The sequence below is a fragment of the Nyctereutes procyonoides genome, unplaced genomic scaffold (assembly GCF_905146905.1).
Source record: "Nyctereutes procyonoides isolate TBG_1078 unplaced genomic scaffold, NYPRO_anot_genome, whole genome shotgun sequence".
Classification (NCBI taxonomy): Eukaryota; Metazoa; Chordata; class Mammalia; order Carnivora; family Canidae; genus Nyctereutes; species Nyctereutes procyonoides.
The window spans coordinates 40,141,252-40,156,038 of record NW_026575020.1 but is presented as its reverse complement, the minus strand read 5'-3'; the positions used below and the strand labels follow the sequence as shown (position 1 = coordinate 40,156,038).

Sequence of the window (14,787 nt, the reverse complement as noted above, 5' to 3'; positions counted from 1 at the left end):
ATGCACATATTCTAAGAGAAAATTAATAGACATACAAAAAAAATTAGGAATACAAGAGCCCTAATCAGTAGGAAAAATCATAAAAACAAACTTATAAATGATAGAGAATATAGTATTAGCAGACAAGGATTTTAGCTCTTACACATACATTCAAGAGCAGAAAGGAAACCATAATGAGGAGGGAAATGGAAAATATTAAAAGAACCAAAAAGAATTTCTAGAGATGAGAATATAATTCCTTTTTTTTAAAATTTATTCTTTTATTTATTTATGATAGTCACAGAGAGAGAGAGAGAGAGAGAGAGAGAGAGAGAGAGAGAGGCGCAGAGACATAGGCAAAGGGAGAAGCAGGCTCCATGCACCGGGAGCCCGATGTGGGATTCGATCCCGGGTCTCCAGGATCGCACCCTGGGCCAAAGGCAGGTGCCAAACCGCTGCACCACCCAGGGATCCCAAGAATATAATTCCTGAAATGAAAAACTGACTGGATAGGATTAACAGCATATTAGACACTGTGCAAGAAACGTCAGTGAACTTGAAGACATAGCAATAGAAACCAAAACAGAAAGAAAGAAAAAGACTTTAGAAAAATGAACAGAACATGAAGCGATGTGCAGGTTAACAACAGACTGTCTAGGGATCCCTGGGTGGCTCAGCGGTTTGGCGCCTGCCTTTGGCCCAGGGCGTGATCCTGGAGACCCAGGATCAAGTCCCCACATCGGGCTCCCTGCAGAGGCCTGCTTCTCCCTCTGACTGTGTCTCTGCCTCTCTCTGTGTGTCTCTCATGAATGGATGAATAAAATCTTAAAAAAAAAAAAAGACTGTCTAATATGCATGGAACTATGTTCCAGAGAGAATGAAGGAAGAAAAATACTTGAACAAAAATGGCCAAAAGTATTCCAAAATATTCCAAAATTATTCTATAGATCCAGGATGATCAATGAACCCCAATTAAGAAGAGAAAGAAAGAAAGAAAGAAAGAAAGAAAGAAAGAAAGAAAGAAAGAAAGAAAACCTTATTAATGTATATCATAATCAAATTATAGGAAATAATATGAAGAGAAAAATCTTAAAAATACCCAGAGAAAAATGAAAAGACACACTACACATTGCAATAAGTGATAGAATAAGGATTCTGAAAATCGGTAAAGATTAAAAGCCATGATCAACAACATTATAAACCAAGGTGATCTAACAGACATTTATAGAACTCTTCATCTGATGGTATGATAGTAGCAGCATATATGTCTAAAACAAGTGTCCATGGAACATTTATCATGATAGACAACATGTCTCAATAACTTAAAAGGACTCAAGCCATACAAGGTATATTATCAGACCACAAAGGAATTAACTTAGAAACCAGTAAGATAAAGATAACTCAAATGTTTATTATTATTTTAAAAAATATTTATTATATGAGAGGAGTGAGGAGCATTTGGAGAGAGAGAAGAGAATTTTAAGCAGACTCTGAGATGAACACAGAGCCCAATGGGTGGCTCGATCTCACAACCCTGAGATTATGTCCTGAGCCAAAAATCAAGAGTTGGACACTCAACAGGCTGAACCTCCCACGTGCCCCAATAACTCAAATATATATATATATATATTTTAAAATGACTTTATTTATTTATTCATGAGAGACACACAGAGAGAGAAAGAGAGAGAGAGAGAGAGAGAGAGAGAGAGAGAGAGAGACAGGCAGAGGGAGAAGCAGGCTCCACGCAGGCAGCCTGATGCAGGACCCGATCCCGGGTCTCCAGGACCACGCCCTGGGCTGAAGGCAGACGCTCAATCACTGAGCCACCCGGGCTGACCTAACTCAAATATTTAGATACAAAAGAACATATTCCTAAATAAACTATGATTCAAAAAAAAAAATCAGAATGAAATAAAGACTGTTTCAGAGAAATAAATAATGAAAGAATTAAGCACCACCAGATTTGCATTATAAGAAATGATAAAGGAAATTCTATTCTATAGAAGAAAAATTAAAGCAGACGGAAAATTAAATACAGGAAGAAATAAGGAATCCCAGAAATGGTAAATATATTTGATTTTTTCTCATTTAAAAATATTTTTTAGGGCAGCTGGGTGGCTCAGCGGTTTAACACCGCCTTCAGCCCAGAGCCTGATCCTAGAGACCTGGGATCCAGTCCCACGTCGGGCTCCCTGCATGGAGCCTGCTTTTCTCCTCTGCATGTGTCTGTGCCTCTCTCCCTCTGTATCCCAAATCCTAAAAAAAAAATTTTTTAAGATTTTATTTATTTGAGATAGAGAGCAAGAGAGAGAACACAAGAGGTGGCAGGTGCAGAGGGAGAGGGAGAAGCAGGCTTCCCACTGAGCATGCAACTTGATGTAGGGCTTGATTCCAGGACCCTGAGATCATGACCTGAGTCAAAGGCAGACACTTAACCAAATGAGCCACTCAGGCACCCTATCATTTTTTTTTAAAGATTTTATTTATTTATTCATGAGAGAGAGAGAGAGAGAGAGAGAGAGAGAGAGAGAAAGGGAGAGAGAGAGGGAGAGAGAGGTAGAGACACAGGCAGAGGGAGAAGCAGGCTCCATGCAGGGAGCCTGACGTGGGACTCGATCTCGGGTCTCCAGGATCAGGCCCTGGGCTGAAGGCGGCGCTAAACCGCTGAGCCACCTGGGCTGCCCGGCACCCTATCATTTAAAAAAAAGTTTTTAAAAGATCATTGATTGTTTAATGCTATGTTAACCACAAAGTATCATTTAGTATATACTTATATATAAAAGTCAAATGTACATAGTTGGAAGGGAGAATATGGAAGTATATTGTTAGAAGACAATTATATTAAATGTGAAGTTATATTAAAAAGTAAACACCAGATAGAAGTAAATCAATAGTAGTTTTTTTTTAAGATTTTATTTATTTATTCATGAGAGACAAAGAGAAAGGCAGAGAGACATAGGCAGAGGGAGAAGCAGGCTCCGTGCAAAAGCCTGATGTGGGACTCAATCCCAGGATCCTGGGACCATGCCCTGAGCCAGAGGCAGATGCTCAGCTGCTGAGCCACCCAGGCATCCCAATAGTGTTGTTAAGTAAAATTCGAGGGGAGCCTGGGTGGCTCAGTTGGTTAAGCGTCCGCCTTTGGCTCAGGTCATGTTCCCAGAGTCCTAGGATTGAGCCCTTCATTAGGCTCCCTGCTGGGAGGCGGGAGGGATCTGCTTCTCCTGCCCCTCCCTCTGCTCATGCACATATGTGTTCTCTCTCAAATAAATAAAACCTTAAAAATTTTTTTAATTTTAAAAAGTAAAGGGGATCCCTGGGTGGCGCAGCGGTTTAGCGCCTGCCTTTGGCCCAGGGTGCGATCCTGGAGACCCAGGATCAAATCCCACGTCGGGCTCCCGGGGCATGGAGCCTGCTTCTCCCTCTGCCTGTGTCTCTGCCTCTCTCTCTCTCTCTCTGTGACCATCATAAAAAAATAAAAATAATAAAAATAAAAAATAAAAAAATAAAAAATAAAAAGTAAAAAAATAAAGTTTTAAAACAAAACCAAACCTCAGTTAATTCAATTAAAGATGAAAGCAGTAGAGAAAGATAAAAGTACAACCACTGCCAGGACAAATAGATAACAAATAATAGTATATTTAAATCAAACTATGTTAAAAATTACATTTAATATAAACAATTCAATACTAAAAATATCAAATGAGATTGGCAAACTAAATAGAAAAAAAAAGTAGTACGTAACTAATGCTATTGAAAAGAAATCCACTTTTTTTTTCTAATTTTTAAAAGATTTTGTTTATTTGTTTGGGTGTGAGGGGGCATGAGCGGAGGGAGCAGCAGAGGGCGATGGAGAAGCAGATTTCCCCCTGGGCAGAAAGCCCCACACAGTGCTTGATTCCAGAACTCTGGGATTAATGTCCTGAGCCGAAGGCAGATGCTTATCCGACTGAGCCAACCAGGTGCCCCAAGACATCTACTTTAAATATAAAGAGAGCCATAGGTAAAAAATGAAAGGATGAAGAAAGATTTGCCATGAAAACATAAACCAGAAGAAAACAGCAACCAAATAGACTGCAGATCAAAGAATATTGCCATGCATAGCAGACATTTCATAAATGAATGGGTAATTTCAATGAAAAGATAAAACAACTTTAAGTAATGTATGAACTTGATGACAGCTTCAAAATGTGTAAAGAAAAAACAGAACTGAAATGAGAAACTAACCAATTTACAATGATAATTATAGGTTTAAATACTCCTCTGTCAGGGATAGAGCAAACAGACAGAAAATCAGTAAGAATACAGAAGACTTAAAGAACACTGCTTAAAAGAGTTCAGTAACAATTTGAACAAACTGACATTTATCCATAACTCCTCTTTTTTTTTTTTTTTTTTTTTTTACAGAGAGAGAGGGAGAGGGAGAAAGCGTGAGGTCAGCAAGGGGCAGAGGGGGAGAGAGAGAGAGAGAGAAAGAATCTTAAATAAATTTCAAATTATTTAAATCATACAACTAAGGCAGTGCTTAAAAGGTAAGTGCTTATATTAGAAGAGAAAAAAGTTGTTAGGTCTAAGTTTAAAAATATAGAAGTTAAAAGAGCAAATTAAAATCAAAGTACAGGGGATCCCTGGGTGGCTCAGTGGCTTAGCGCCTGCCTTCGGTCCAGGGCGTGATCCTGGAGTCCAGGGATCGAGTCCCACGTCGGGCTCCCTGCATGAAGCCTGCTTCTCCCTCTGCCTGTGTCTCTGCCTCTTTCTCTCTGTGTCTCTCATGAATAAAGAAATAAATAATCTTTAAAAAAAAATCAAAGTACAGTTGACCTTTGAACAATGCAGGGGAGAGGGGTTTGGAGTGCCAGCCCCAGCATAGTTGAATGTCTACATATTGGGTGCCTGGCTGACTTAGTGGAGCATGTGACTCTTGATCTTGGGACTGTAAGTCTGAGCCCCACGTTGAGTGTAGAGATTATTTAAAAATAAAATCTTAAAAAAATAAAAGAATCCATACATAACTTTGGACTCCCCAAAATTAACTAAGAGCCTACTGTTGACTGGAAAGCCTTACTGATAACATAGAGAGCTGATTAACACATTTTATATGTATATGTATATGTATATGTATTATGTACTATATTCTTATAAAAAAAGCGAAAGTTGTTCATTTGGAAAGATCACTAAGATTAATAAACTTTTAGCTAGACTGAAAAAGAAAAAAACAAGACAGGAAATATTACCCATATAAGGCATAAAATATTACTAGAGAGCCTATATGGATTTAAAGGATAATGGAATATTATAAACAATATTATAAATTAAATAAATGAACTTGTAAGACACAATCAATATTGACTAAGAAAAACAGAAAACAGGGGATCCCTGGTGGCTCAGTGGTTTAGCGCCTGCCTTTGGCCCGGGACGCGATCCTGGAGTCCCAGGATCGAGTCCCACATCAGGCTCCCGGCATGGAGCCTGCTTCTCTCTCCTCCTGTGTCTCTGCCTCTCTCTCTCTCTCTCTCTCTCTCTATGTCTATCATAAATAAATAAATAAATAAATAAATAAATAAATAAATAAATAAATAAATCTATCTGAAAAAAAAAAAAGAAAAACATGAAAAGCCTCTGAAATTGAATTTATAATTTAAAACCTTTCATAAAGGAAAACTGCAGGTCTAGATGGCTTCACTGGTGAATACCTTTCAAGGAAGAAATAATACCAATCCTAAAGAAACTTTAAGAAATAGAAAAGAATGAAACATATCCAACTCTATTTATGAAGTCAGTAATACCCTGATAACAAAACCACACAGAGACATTGCAAAAATAGAAAACTAAGTCCTGTACTCATTCATAACAAAAGATGCAAAGATCCATAAGGAAATACTAGCAAATTGAACCCAGAAATGCAAAAGGATAATAAGCGACCACAAAATACGATTAACCGAGATATTTAAGGTTGAACTTAAGTGTTAGAAAAATCAACCAATGTTATTCACCATGTTAAGAGAATATGTATTAGATCAATTAATGAAGAAAAAGTATTCAACACTCTTCTATACCTATTCCTGATCAAAAAATATCTCAGCAGATTAGGAATGGAAGGGAGCTCAATCAACCTGAAACAGGGGATCTATGAAAAACCAACAATCAACATCTAATCTATGGTAAAGCACTAAGTAATTTTCCCTGAAAATCCGGAACAAGGCAAGGATATCTACTCTTACTACTTCTATTCAATGTTTTACCAGAAGACCTAACTTTGAAATAAAGCACAAAAGCAAAAAACAAACAAAACTCTACCAAAATAAAAGGCATACAGATGGGAAAGAAAGAAGTAAAACTATTTTTGTGTGAAAATGACAGGATAATATATCTACAAAATATTAAGGAATGTATAAAAAAGCAAATTGAACTAATATTTCAATTTCCTTGCAAGAGTGCAAGGAAACAAGGTCAATTTAAAAAACATCAATATAAAAAAAATAAAAATAAAAAACACCAGTATTTCTGTGTATTAGCAACACATGATTGGAAAATGAAATAAAAAATACAATTCTATTTATAATGCATTTCTGAACTTGAAATACTGTGGAATAAATTTATTAAGATACATATAAAACATATATGATGAGAGCCACACAACATTACTGAGAGAAACTGAAGACCTAAATAAACGGGGAAATACACATCATAGTCATTGATTGGAAGACTCAATATTATTATAATTATCCACAGATTGGTTACATAGATTAGATGCAATCTTAATCAAAATGTGAAGCTGATCCTACATTTTACATAATTATGCAAAGGGTCTTGAATAACCCAAACACTTAAATTTTAGTAGGACTCATACTACAGGATTTTAAGACTTATTGTAAAATTGGAATAATCAATGTATTGGAGAATGCCACTGGACACTGGAACAGAATTTAGAGTCCAGAAATATCTCTATACGTATATGATTGACAGATTTTCAAAAACATTACAAAAGTAATTCAATGAGAAAAGGATAATCATTTCAGTAATACTAATTTCATACCCATATGAAAGAAAAAACTATTGACCCTTATCTTACACTATAAACAAAAATAACTCAAAATGTATCATAGACCTGAATGTACAAAAGCTAAAGCTATAAAACTCTTAGAAGAAAACTTGAAAAAAATTTTTGTGACTTTGGAATACGTGAGCATTTCTTGGATAAAACACAAACCACAAGAGAAAAAAACTAGTTAGCTGAAACTTCATCAAAAATAATTTTTTAAGAAAGATTTTATTTATTTATTCACAAGAGAAATAGAGAGAGGTAGATAGGCAAAGGGAGAAGCAAGAAGCAGGCTCCGTGCAGGAAGCCTGACGCTGGATTCAATCCTGAGACTCTGGGATTATGCCCTGAGCCAAAGGCAGAGGTTCAACTGCTGAGTCACCCAGGCATCCCAAAACATCATCAAAAATTTAAAAGCTACTGTTCAAGAAAAAGGCAAGCCATAGAATCCAATAAAATATAGCTGATAAGCACATGAAAAGATGTCCACATTATTCACTGAAATACACATTGTACTACAATGAGATACCACTGTAAGTTCACAAAAACGAGGTACCTGGGTAGCTCAGTCAGTTGGGCATCTGCCTTCAGGTTGGCTTGGGTCGGGTCATGATCCCAGAGTCATGGGACTGAGCCCCATGTTGGGTTCCCTGCTCAGTGGGGAGCCTGCTTCTCCCTCTATCCCTCCCCCTTCTCATGCGTGCTCTCTGAAATACATAAAATCTTTTTTTTAAAGATATTTATTTACTTATTTAATTTTTTTTTAAGATTTTATTTATTTACTCATGAGAGACAGAGAGAAAGAGGCAGACACACAGGCAGAGGGAGAAACAGGCTCCATGCAGGGAGCCCAGGATCATGCCCTGGACTGAAGGTGGCACTAAACTGCTAAGCCACCCGGGCTGCCCTATTTATTTATTTGTTTGTTTGTTTATTCATAAGAGACACAGAGAGAGAGCCAGAGACACAGGCAGAGGGAGAAGCAGGCTCCATGCAGGGAGCCTGACGTGGGACTTGATCCTGGGTCTCCAGGATCACACCCTGGGCTGAAGGCGGCACTAAACTGCTGAGCCACCTAGGCTGCCCTGAAATACATAAAATCTTTAAAAAATAATTCACAAAAATGGTTGAAATTTAAGACTGACAACATCAAATGTTGGCAAGGATATAGAAAAACTTTTATACACTGTTGCTGGAAACATAAAATGGTACAAATACTCTGACTCTGAGAAAAAGTCTGGAAGCTTCAAATAAAACTAAACACATACCTACCCTATGACCAAGAAAATACAAAAACATATGTCTGAGCAGACTTGTACAAGAATGTTCGCAGCCACTTTATTTATAGTAGTCAAAAAGTTAAAACTGTCCAGGTGTTCATCGAAAGGAGAAAGCCTAAATAAACTCTGGTATATTCAGACAATGGACTACTATTTAGTAATAAAGAGGAATGAGCTACTTCATAAATAGGTGAAATCAAGCTATAGTGAAAAAAATAAAAATAGCATTGCCTCTGGGGTAATGGGCAGTGGACTAACTGGGAAAGGGTGTAGAGAGGATTTTCTGGAATGATGTTATGTTGTAAAACTTGATTGCTTTGAGTTCACATGTGAATGTATTTGTCAAAACTCACCTAATGGCACATGTTAGTTTTGTGCACTTCACTGCATATGAACTTTACATTAAAAAAAAGAAGTGTGGGGGATCCCTGGGTGGCTCAGCGGTTTGGCGCCTGCCTTTGGCCCAGGGCACGATCCTGGAGTCCCGCGTCGGGCTCCCGGCATGAAGCCTACTTCTCCCTCCTCCTGTGTCTCTGCCTCTCTCTCTCTCTCTCTCTCTCTCCTCTCTCTATGTCTATCATAAATAAATAAATCTTTAAAAAAATAAAAAAATAATAAAAAAATAAAAAAAGAACTGTGTATGCGCATTATTTATATGCATGATGAAGTTTGAGGGGTAAAGTCTATTGATGCCCATCATTTATTTCAAAATGCATCACAAAAATGAGATAAACTGATGAATGGAAAGAGGAAATGGATATGGACAAATATACCAAAGCAAATAAATCAAAATGTTAGCTGCAGAATCTAGCTTGAGTATATATGGATATTCACTGTTCAATTTTTTAATATTTAAAATTGCCATAATAAAATGGAAAAAATATTATATTTTTAAACTAAAAGTTGCAAGAGACTTATAAATGTGCAGGCATAGGGGTGCCTGGGTAGCTCATTTGGTTAAGCAACTGACTCTTGGTTTCAGCTCAGGTCATGACCTCTGGGTCATGCTCAGGGCACCATCTGCTGGAGATTCTTTCCCTTTCCCCTTCCTTTCTGCTCCCCCTGCCCTCAAATAAATAAATGAAATCTTTTAAAAAAATGTTCAGGCATATTCGAAAAAGAACCAAATGTTACTTACAGAAATGAAAAATATAATGTCTAAAATTTTTAAGACCTCAGTAAACAGTGTTATGTGGTTATATGAATTCACAGAAAAAAACAAACCACTTAAGAGCAGAATGGACAAAAGATTTGAACACACTCTTCACAAACAGAAGCATAGAATAAGACATGAAAAGTTGCTCAATCTAAAAGCAATCCCAGAAATAAAAATCAAAACCACAATGGACATCACTGTATACACATTAGAGTCACACGATATAAAGTAAGACTGCAACAAGTGCTGGTGAGGATTAGAGCAAGAGTAACTCTTACACACCACTAGTGAGTGTAGATTAATATAACCACTTTGTAAAACCTAGGAAAGTTGAAGATGCTTTGATAATCTGACCTCACATTCCATTTTTACATCTATTCCCCATAAAAAATTTTATACATGTGTACCACGTAACTGATAGAAGATATCACAGTTATATTGTTTATAATAATAAAAAACTGAAAATTGAAATTTCCATTATCAGTAGAATGAATAAGAAATTTTTCATAAATAGTCAAACAATGGAAACTTTTTTTTTTTTAAAGATTTTATTTATTTGAGAGAGAAAGAGAGCAGGAGCAGGGAGAGGGGCAGAGGAAGAAGTAGGCTCCCCACTGAGCAGGGAGCCTGATGCTGGGCTCCATCCCAGGACCCTGAGATCTTGACCTGAGCCAAAGGTAGATGCTTAACTGCCTGAGCCACCCAGGCACCCCAAACAATGGAATCCTAGAGTTCAGTGAAAACAAATGGATAAAAGCTACAGTTGTCATCAACTTGGCTCAATCTCAGGAATATAATTGTAGGTGGAAAAAAAAAAAGCAGGCCATAGAAGAATACATATAATATAGATCCATCAACATGTTGTGTAAGAATACAAATACATGTGGCAAAGCTATAAAGAAAATGAATGATAATTATAAAATTCAGAATTTTAGTTTCATTTGAAAGACAGGATCTGTGAGGGCCTAAAAGGTAATGAAAATGTTCTACTTCTTTTTTTTTTTTTTAAGATTTTATTTATTCATGAGAGACACACACATAGAGAGAGAGGCAGAGACACAGGCAGATGGAGAAGCAGGCTCCATGCAGGGAACCTGACGTGGGACTCGATCCTGGATCCCCAGGATCAGGCCCTGGGCTGAAGGCGGCGCTAAACCACTGAGCCACCAGGGCTGCCCAAAAATGTTCTACTTCTTAAATTGGGTGTTAAGTATTCAGATATGCCTTGTATGGGTTATCTTTATACATTACATAATCATTTGTAAACACTGTATTGGATCTATCCAAATTTTATTTAATATGGTATATTTAATAAAGTATAATACATGACTCCTAAATACCTATAATGGTAAAATTGGTCTTTTTTTTTTTTTAAATTGGTCTTTAATATTCTTTGCCTACCCGAAAAATCTTGTGCATCCTCATGGTGGCTGAACAAAAGATAAATCTTGTAAGAAGCAAGCGAAGAAACTCATCTCCAAAAAACTGGAGAAATGCTTGATCTGTAAAGAGGAGAAAGATGACAGTAAAAAGATGCTTAACAGAAAAACACATTTCAAAAGGGAAGAAAGTTCAGGAGAACCTTCTCAAGTTTCCTGCCTTCAACAAATACCTTTAAAAATTCAAACAATTTCAACAATATAAAACCATCATCTTATGTTAAGTGTGCAGTTAGATTAGTAGGGTACCTATTGAACGTGAATGGGTCAGTAGCTGGGCAATATCACGGTTGATTTTTCGAAGATATTCTTGACACTTTTCCCAAAGACCTCTGCGCATGCTTGACAATCCAGAGACAAATAGGAAGGCCATTAGAGGATTGTTCAAAAAGAGAGTGAAGAGGCTACCTCGTTGAGATTGATCTGTAATAACAAACATGTTATATATATAGACAACAGTTTTGCAAAAGATAAGAGATGCATTTGAGGAATATTTTTTAAAAATAAAAATGTATAAAATTAAAGCTATATCATTAAACCATAAGCCAATAAAGTAGATTCTGCATGGAACTACAAAAAACATCCCAGGTACACTGCTTTCTTGAACAAACTTAAGACAGAGCTTAGTAAACTTTTTGCTGATCTCACCTACTCCCATAATTTCAGTATCACTTATATGCCTACTGAGTCCCAGTTCTCTTATCTGCAGCCTAGACTGACGTATAGAACTGCACTGCCTTACTGTAGCTACTGGACACTTAAATGTAACTGATCCAGGGGCGCCTCAGTGGTTCAGTCAGTTAAGTGTCTACCTTTAGCTTAGGTCATGATCCCAGGGTCCTGGGATGGATCCCCGCATCAGGGCTGCTGGCTCAATGGGAAGCCCGCTTCTCTCTCTCCCTCTTCCTGCTGCTCCCCCTGCTTGTGCTCTCTCTGTGTGTCAAATAATAAAATCTTGGGGATTTTTGGGTGGCTCAGTGGTTTAGCACCTGCCTTCGGCCTGGGGCGTGGTCCTGGAGTCCCAGGATCGAGTCCTGCATCAGACTCCCTGCATGGAGCCTGCTTCTCCCTCTGCCTGTGTTTCTGCCTCTCTCTCTCTGTCTCTCATGAATAAATAAATAAAATCTTTAAAAAAAAATTAAAAATAAATAAATTAAATTAAATCTTAAAGAAAAAAGTGATTGGTCCAAACTGAGGTGCACTGTGAAATATAAAATACATGTGGGATTTCAAAGCCTCAAGACAAAAAGATATATTAACTTCACCTGTTAAACTTTTTTGTAAAAAATATTTTATTTATTTATTCATGAGAGACACACACACACAGAGGCACATAGGCAGAGGGAGAAGCAGGCTCCCTGTTTGGAGCCTGATGCGCAACTCAATCCCAGGACCCTGGGATCATGACCTGAGCCGAAGACAGATTCTCAACCACTGAGCCACCCAAGTGCCTCACCTGTTAAACTTTTTTAATATGACAACTAGAAAATTTAAAATGACCTGTGACTTATATTACCTTTCTATTGAACAGAATTGCTCTAGACTACAATACTCAATCTAAGTTTCAAAGGTACCTAAAACCCAACATGTCAGAAATTGAAAGCAAATTCTTCCCCCTTTTGCTCTCTACAAATGTGCTTATCCAGTACCAACATTTCTACCAGCATCTTAGCCAGAAATCTGGAAGTTCACCCCTGCCTCCTTCCTCTCCCTTATTCCTTCATATACAATCCATCACCAAATCCTGTTGGCTCTCTGGGCTTACTATCTTTTGAAGCCACCACAGGTGACCTAGCTCTGGTCACTGCTGCCATCTCCCTATTTCCATCAGTGCTTCTCTTCACGTCATTCTCCACAAGGTTAATGAATGCTCTTCTGTTCACAATCTTTTGATGGCACCCCACTATCCTCCATTGAACTCTCTTCACAAATCCTAAAAGGTTTTTCATGATTCAGTCACACAATCCCACACCCTATCCTTTCACTAGCAGGAAATACTTTAACTTCTCTAAATATTTCATAAACTGGGGCACTTGGCTGGCCCAGTGGGTAAAGCATGTGACTCTTAATCTTGGGGTTGCGAGTCTGAGACCCATGCTGGATAAAGATTACTTAAAAAGAAATCATAAAAAAATGTTCCATATACTCTCTCATCACAGAGCTGTTATATCTGGGCTCACATGCTATTACTCTGCTAGAACATGCTTGTTAACCATGTCCCAGCTCCATATAATTCTATATATCTTTCAACTTTATTTTGACATCTTTTTATCCATTTTCTTCACCCGCAAGGGCTGCTTAGGAGGTCCTCTCATGGGCTGCTTGTGCCTCCTCCTATGAAACACTAATAGCACCCACAAGAAATGCCTCCTAGGTTGTCTATCTCTTCAGCTAGACATGTGGCTCTGTGAGGAACATGCTGTATTTGTTCAGTGTTATCTCCAGTGCCCAGCACAGTATCTGATAAGTAAATGCTGCATAAATGTTTGTTGTATAGATGATGTAACTTGTGGTTCAAGGGAGAACTGGAGACTTTAGATACCAGAGGTGCAGGAACCTAATTAGGCCTCCCTCAAATACTTGGATATCTGCTAGTTTTGTGCCCACATGGGCCACATTTAAGGGATTAGAGGTCTAAGATTTCTAGCAAAGAGATATGATACTGGACTAAAAAACATTAAGGACACATATTACAATAACCAGCATTAATAATAATGACCATTAAAAAAAATGATAACAGGATCCCTGGGTGGCGCAGTGATTTGGCGCCTGCCTTTGGCCCTGGGCGTGATCCTGGAGACCCGGGATCGAATCCCACGTCAGGCTCCCGGTGCATGGAGCCTGCTTCTCCCTCTGCCTGTGTCTCTGCCTCTCTCTCTCTCTGTATGACTATCGTAAATAAAAAAAATTAAAAAAAAATGATAGCACATACTGAATACTTACTATACACCCAGAATTATTTAACGAGGTACTATTATTTTCTCCATTGGATAGGAAAGAAACTGAGGCACAGAATGGCTACGTAATTTTCCAAGGTCACACAGCTAGTCAGTGGTTGAGTCAGGATTCTAACTCAATCAGTTTGCCTTCAGAGTCTGTGTTTTTAACCCTCTATGCAATAAAGCCTTTTGGAACAAATTATGTTGGTATGAACCCATTAGATCATGCAATTTTAAATAAAGCTGCATCTTGATAAGACAAATTGACAGCAGAAAGTATTCTTCAGTCTTTGGCAGGGGTTAATTTCTCCAGAAATGACAGAAAACAGGTTAACAAAGTCCTCAAAGCAGGAGAATTTTACCGTTGTTTGAAGGTAAGTTCTATCCCTTAGTAATTTGACTTTTGGATACATGAACTTAATATTTCTACATGTTTTTCCCTGTTAAGTAGCAAAACTTACCTTAAAACAACGGTGAAAAGTCTCCAGCTTCTCTCAGGCTTTCAAATGCTGACCATCACTTCCTGTGTCAAACTATGTCAGCAGACAGGACTTCTGGCTGGGAAGTAGCAGTAAAATGCCATCTCCCACAGAGAGACACCAGCACTATTCACAGTCAGGGAGATAGTGAAACAGTGACAAGTACTGCTAAGACAGTGTTAAGGTTTGTTTAGTTTTTACCTAGCTTAATCACTGGGAGTTAGAGTTCGATTTTACATGTTGCTTATCAATGACATATTATTAAAGGCAGTCTTTCATTTCTCAGCCATCTGAGAAACAGCCGTAACACTGACACACTGTCTCCCTGGCACACTGGAGAGAGGTTCTTTTATTTAAAAACTACAACAAGGTAAAAATATGAATAAAAGAAACCCTTTAAGTTGTGCCAGTAAGGTTATCCTAATACTTAGGCATAGGCTGAGAAGTTTTCTAGACCAGAGTCTTAAAAGATGCCT

The 14,787-nt window shown here is 37.8% G+C and overlaps 1 protein-coding gene across 2 annotated transcripts in view; it reads right to left on the bottom strand.

The window, feature by feature from the left end:
- Positions 1-14,787, bottom strand: part of SCAI (suppressor of cancer cell invasion) — a 164,062-nt gene that overhangs the window by 10,878 nt on the left and 138,397 nt on the right. For both annotated transcript variants that reach the window (XM_055328585.1, XM_055328594.1), the window contains 2 exons: positions 11,143-11,316; positions 10,856-10,956 (listed from right to left, as the gene is read on the bottom strand). In XM_055328585.1, coding sequence (XP_055184560.1) covers positions 10,856-10,956; positions 11,143-11,316 — 275 coding nt within the window. The remainder of the gene's footprint in view (positions 1-10,855; positions 10,957-11,142; positions 11,317-14,787) is intronic.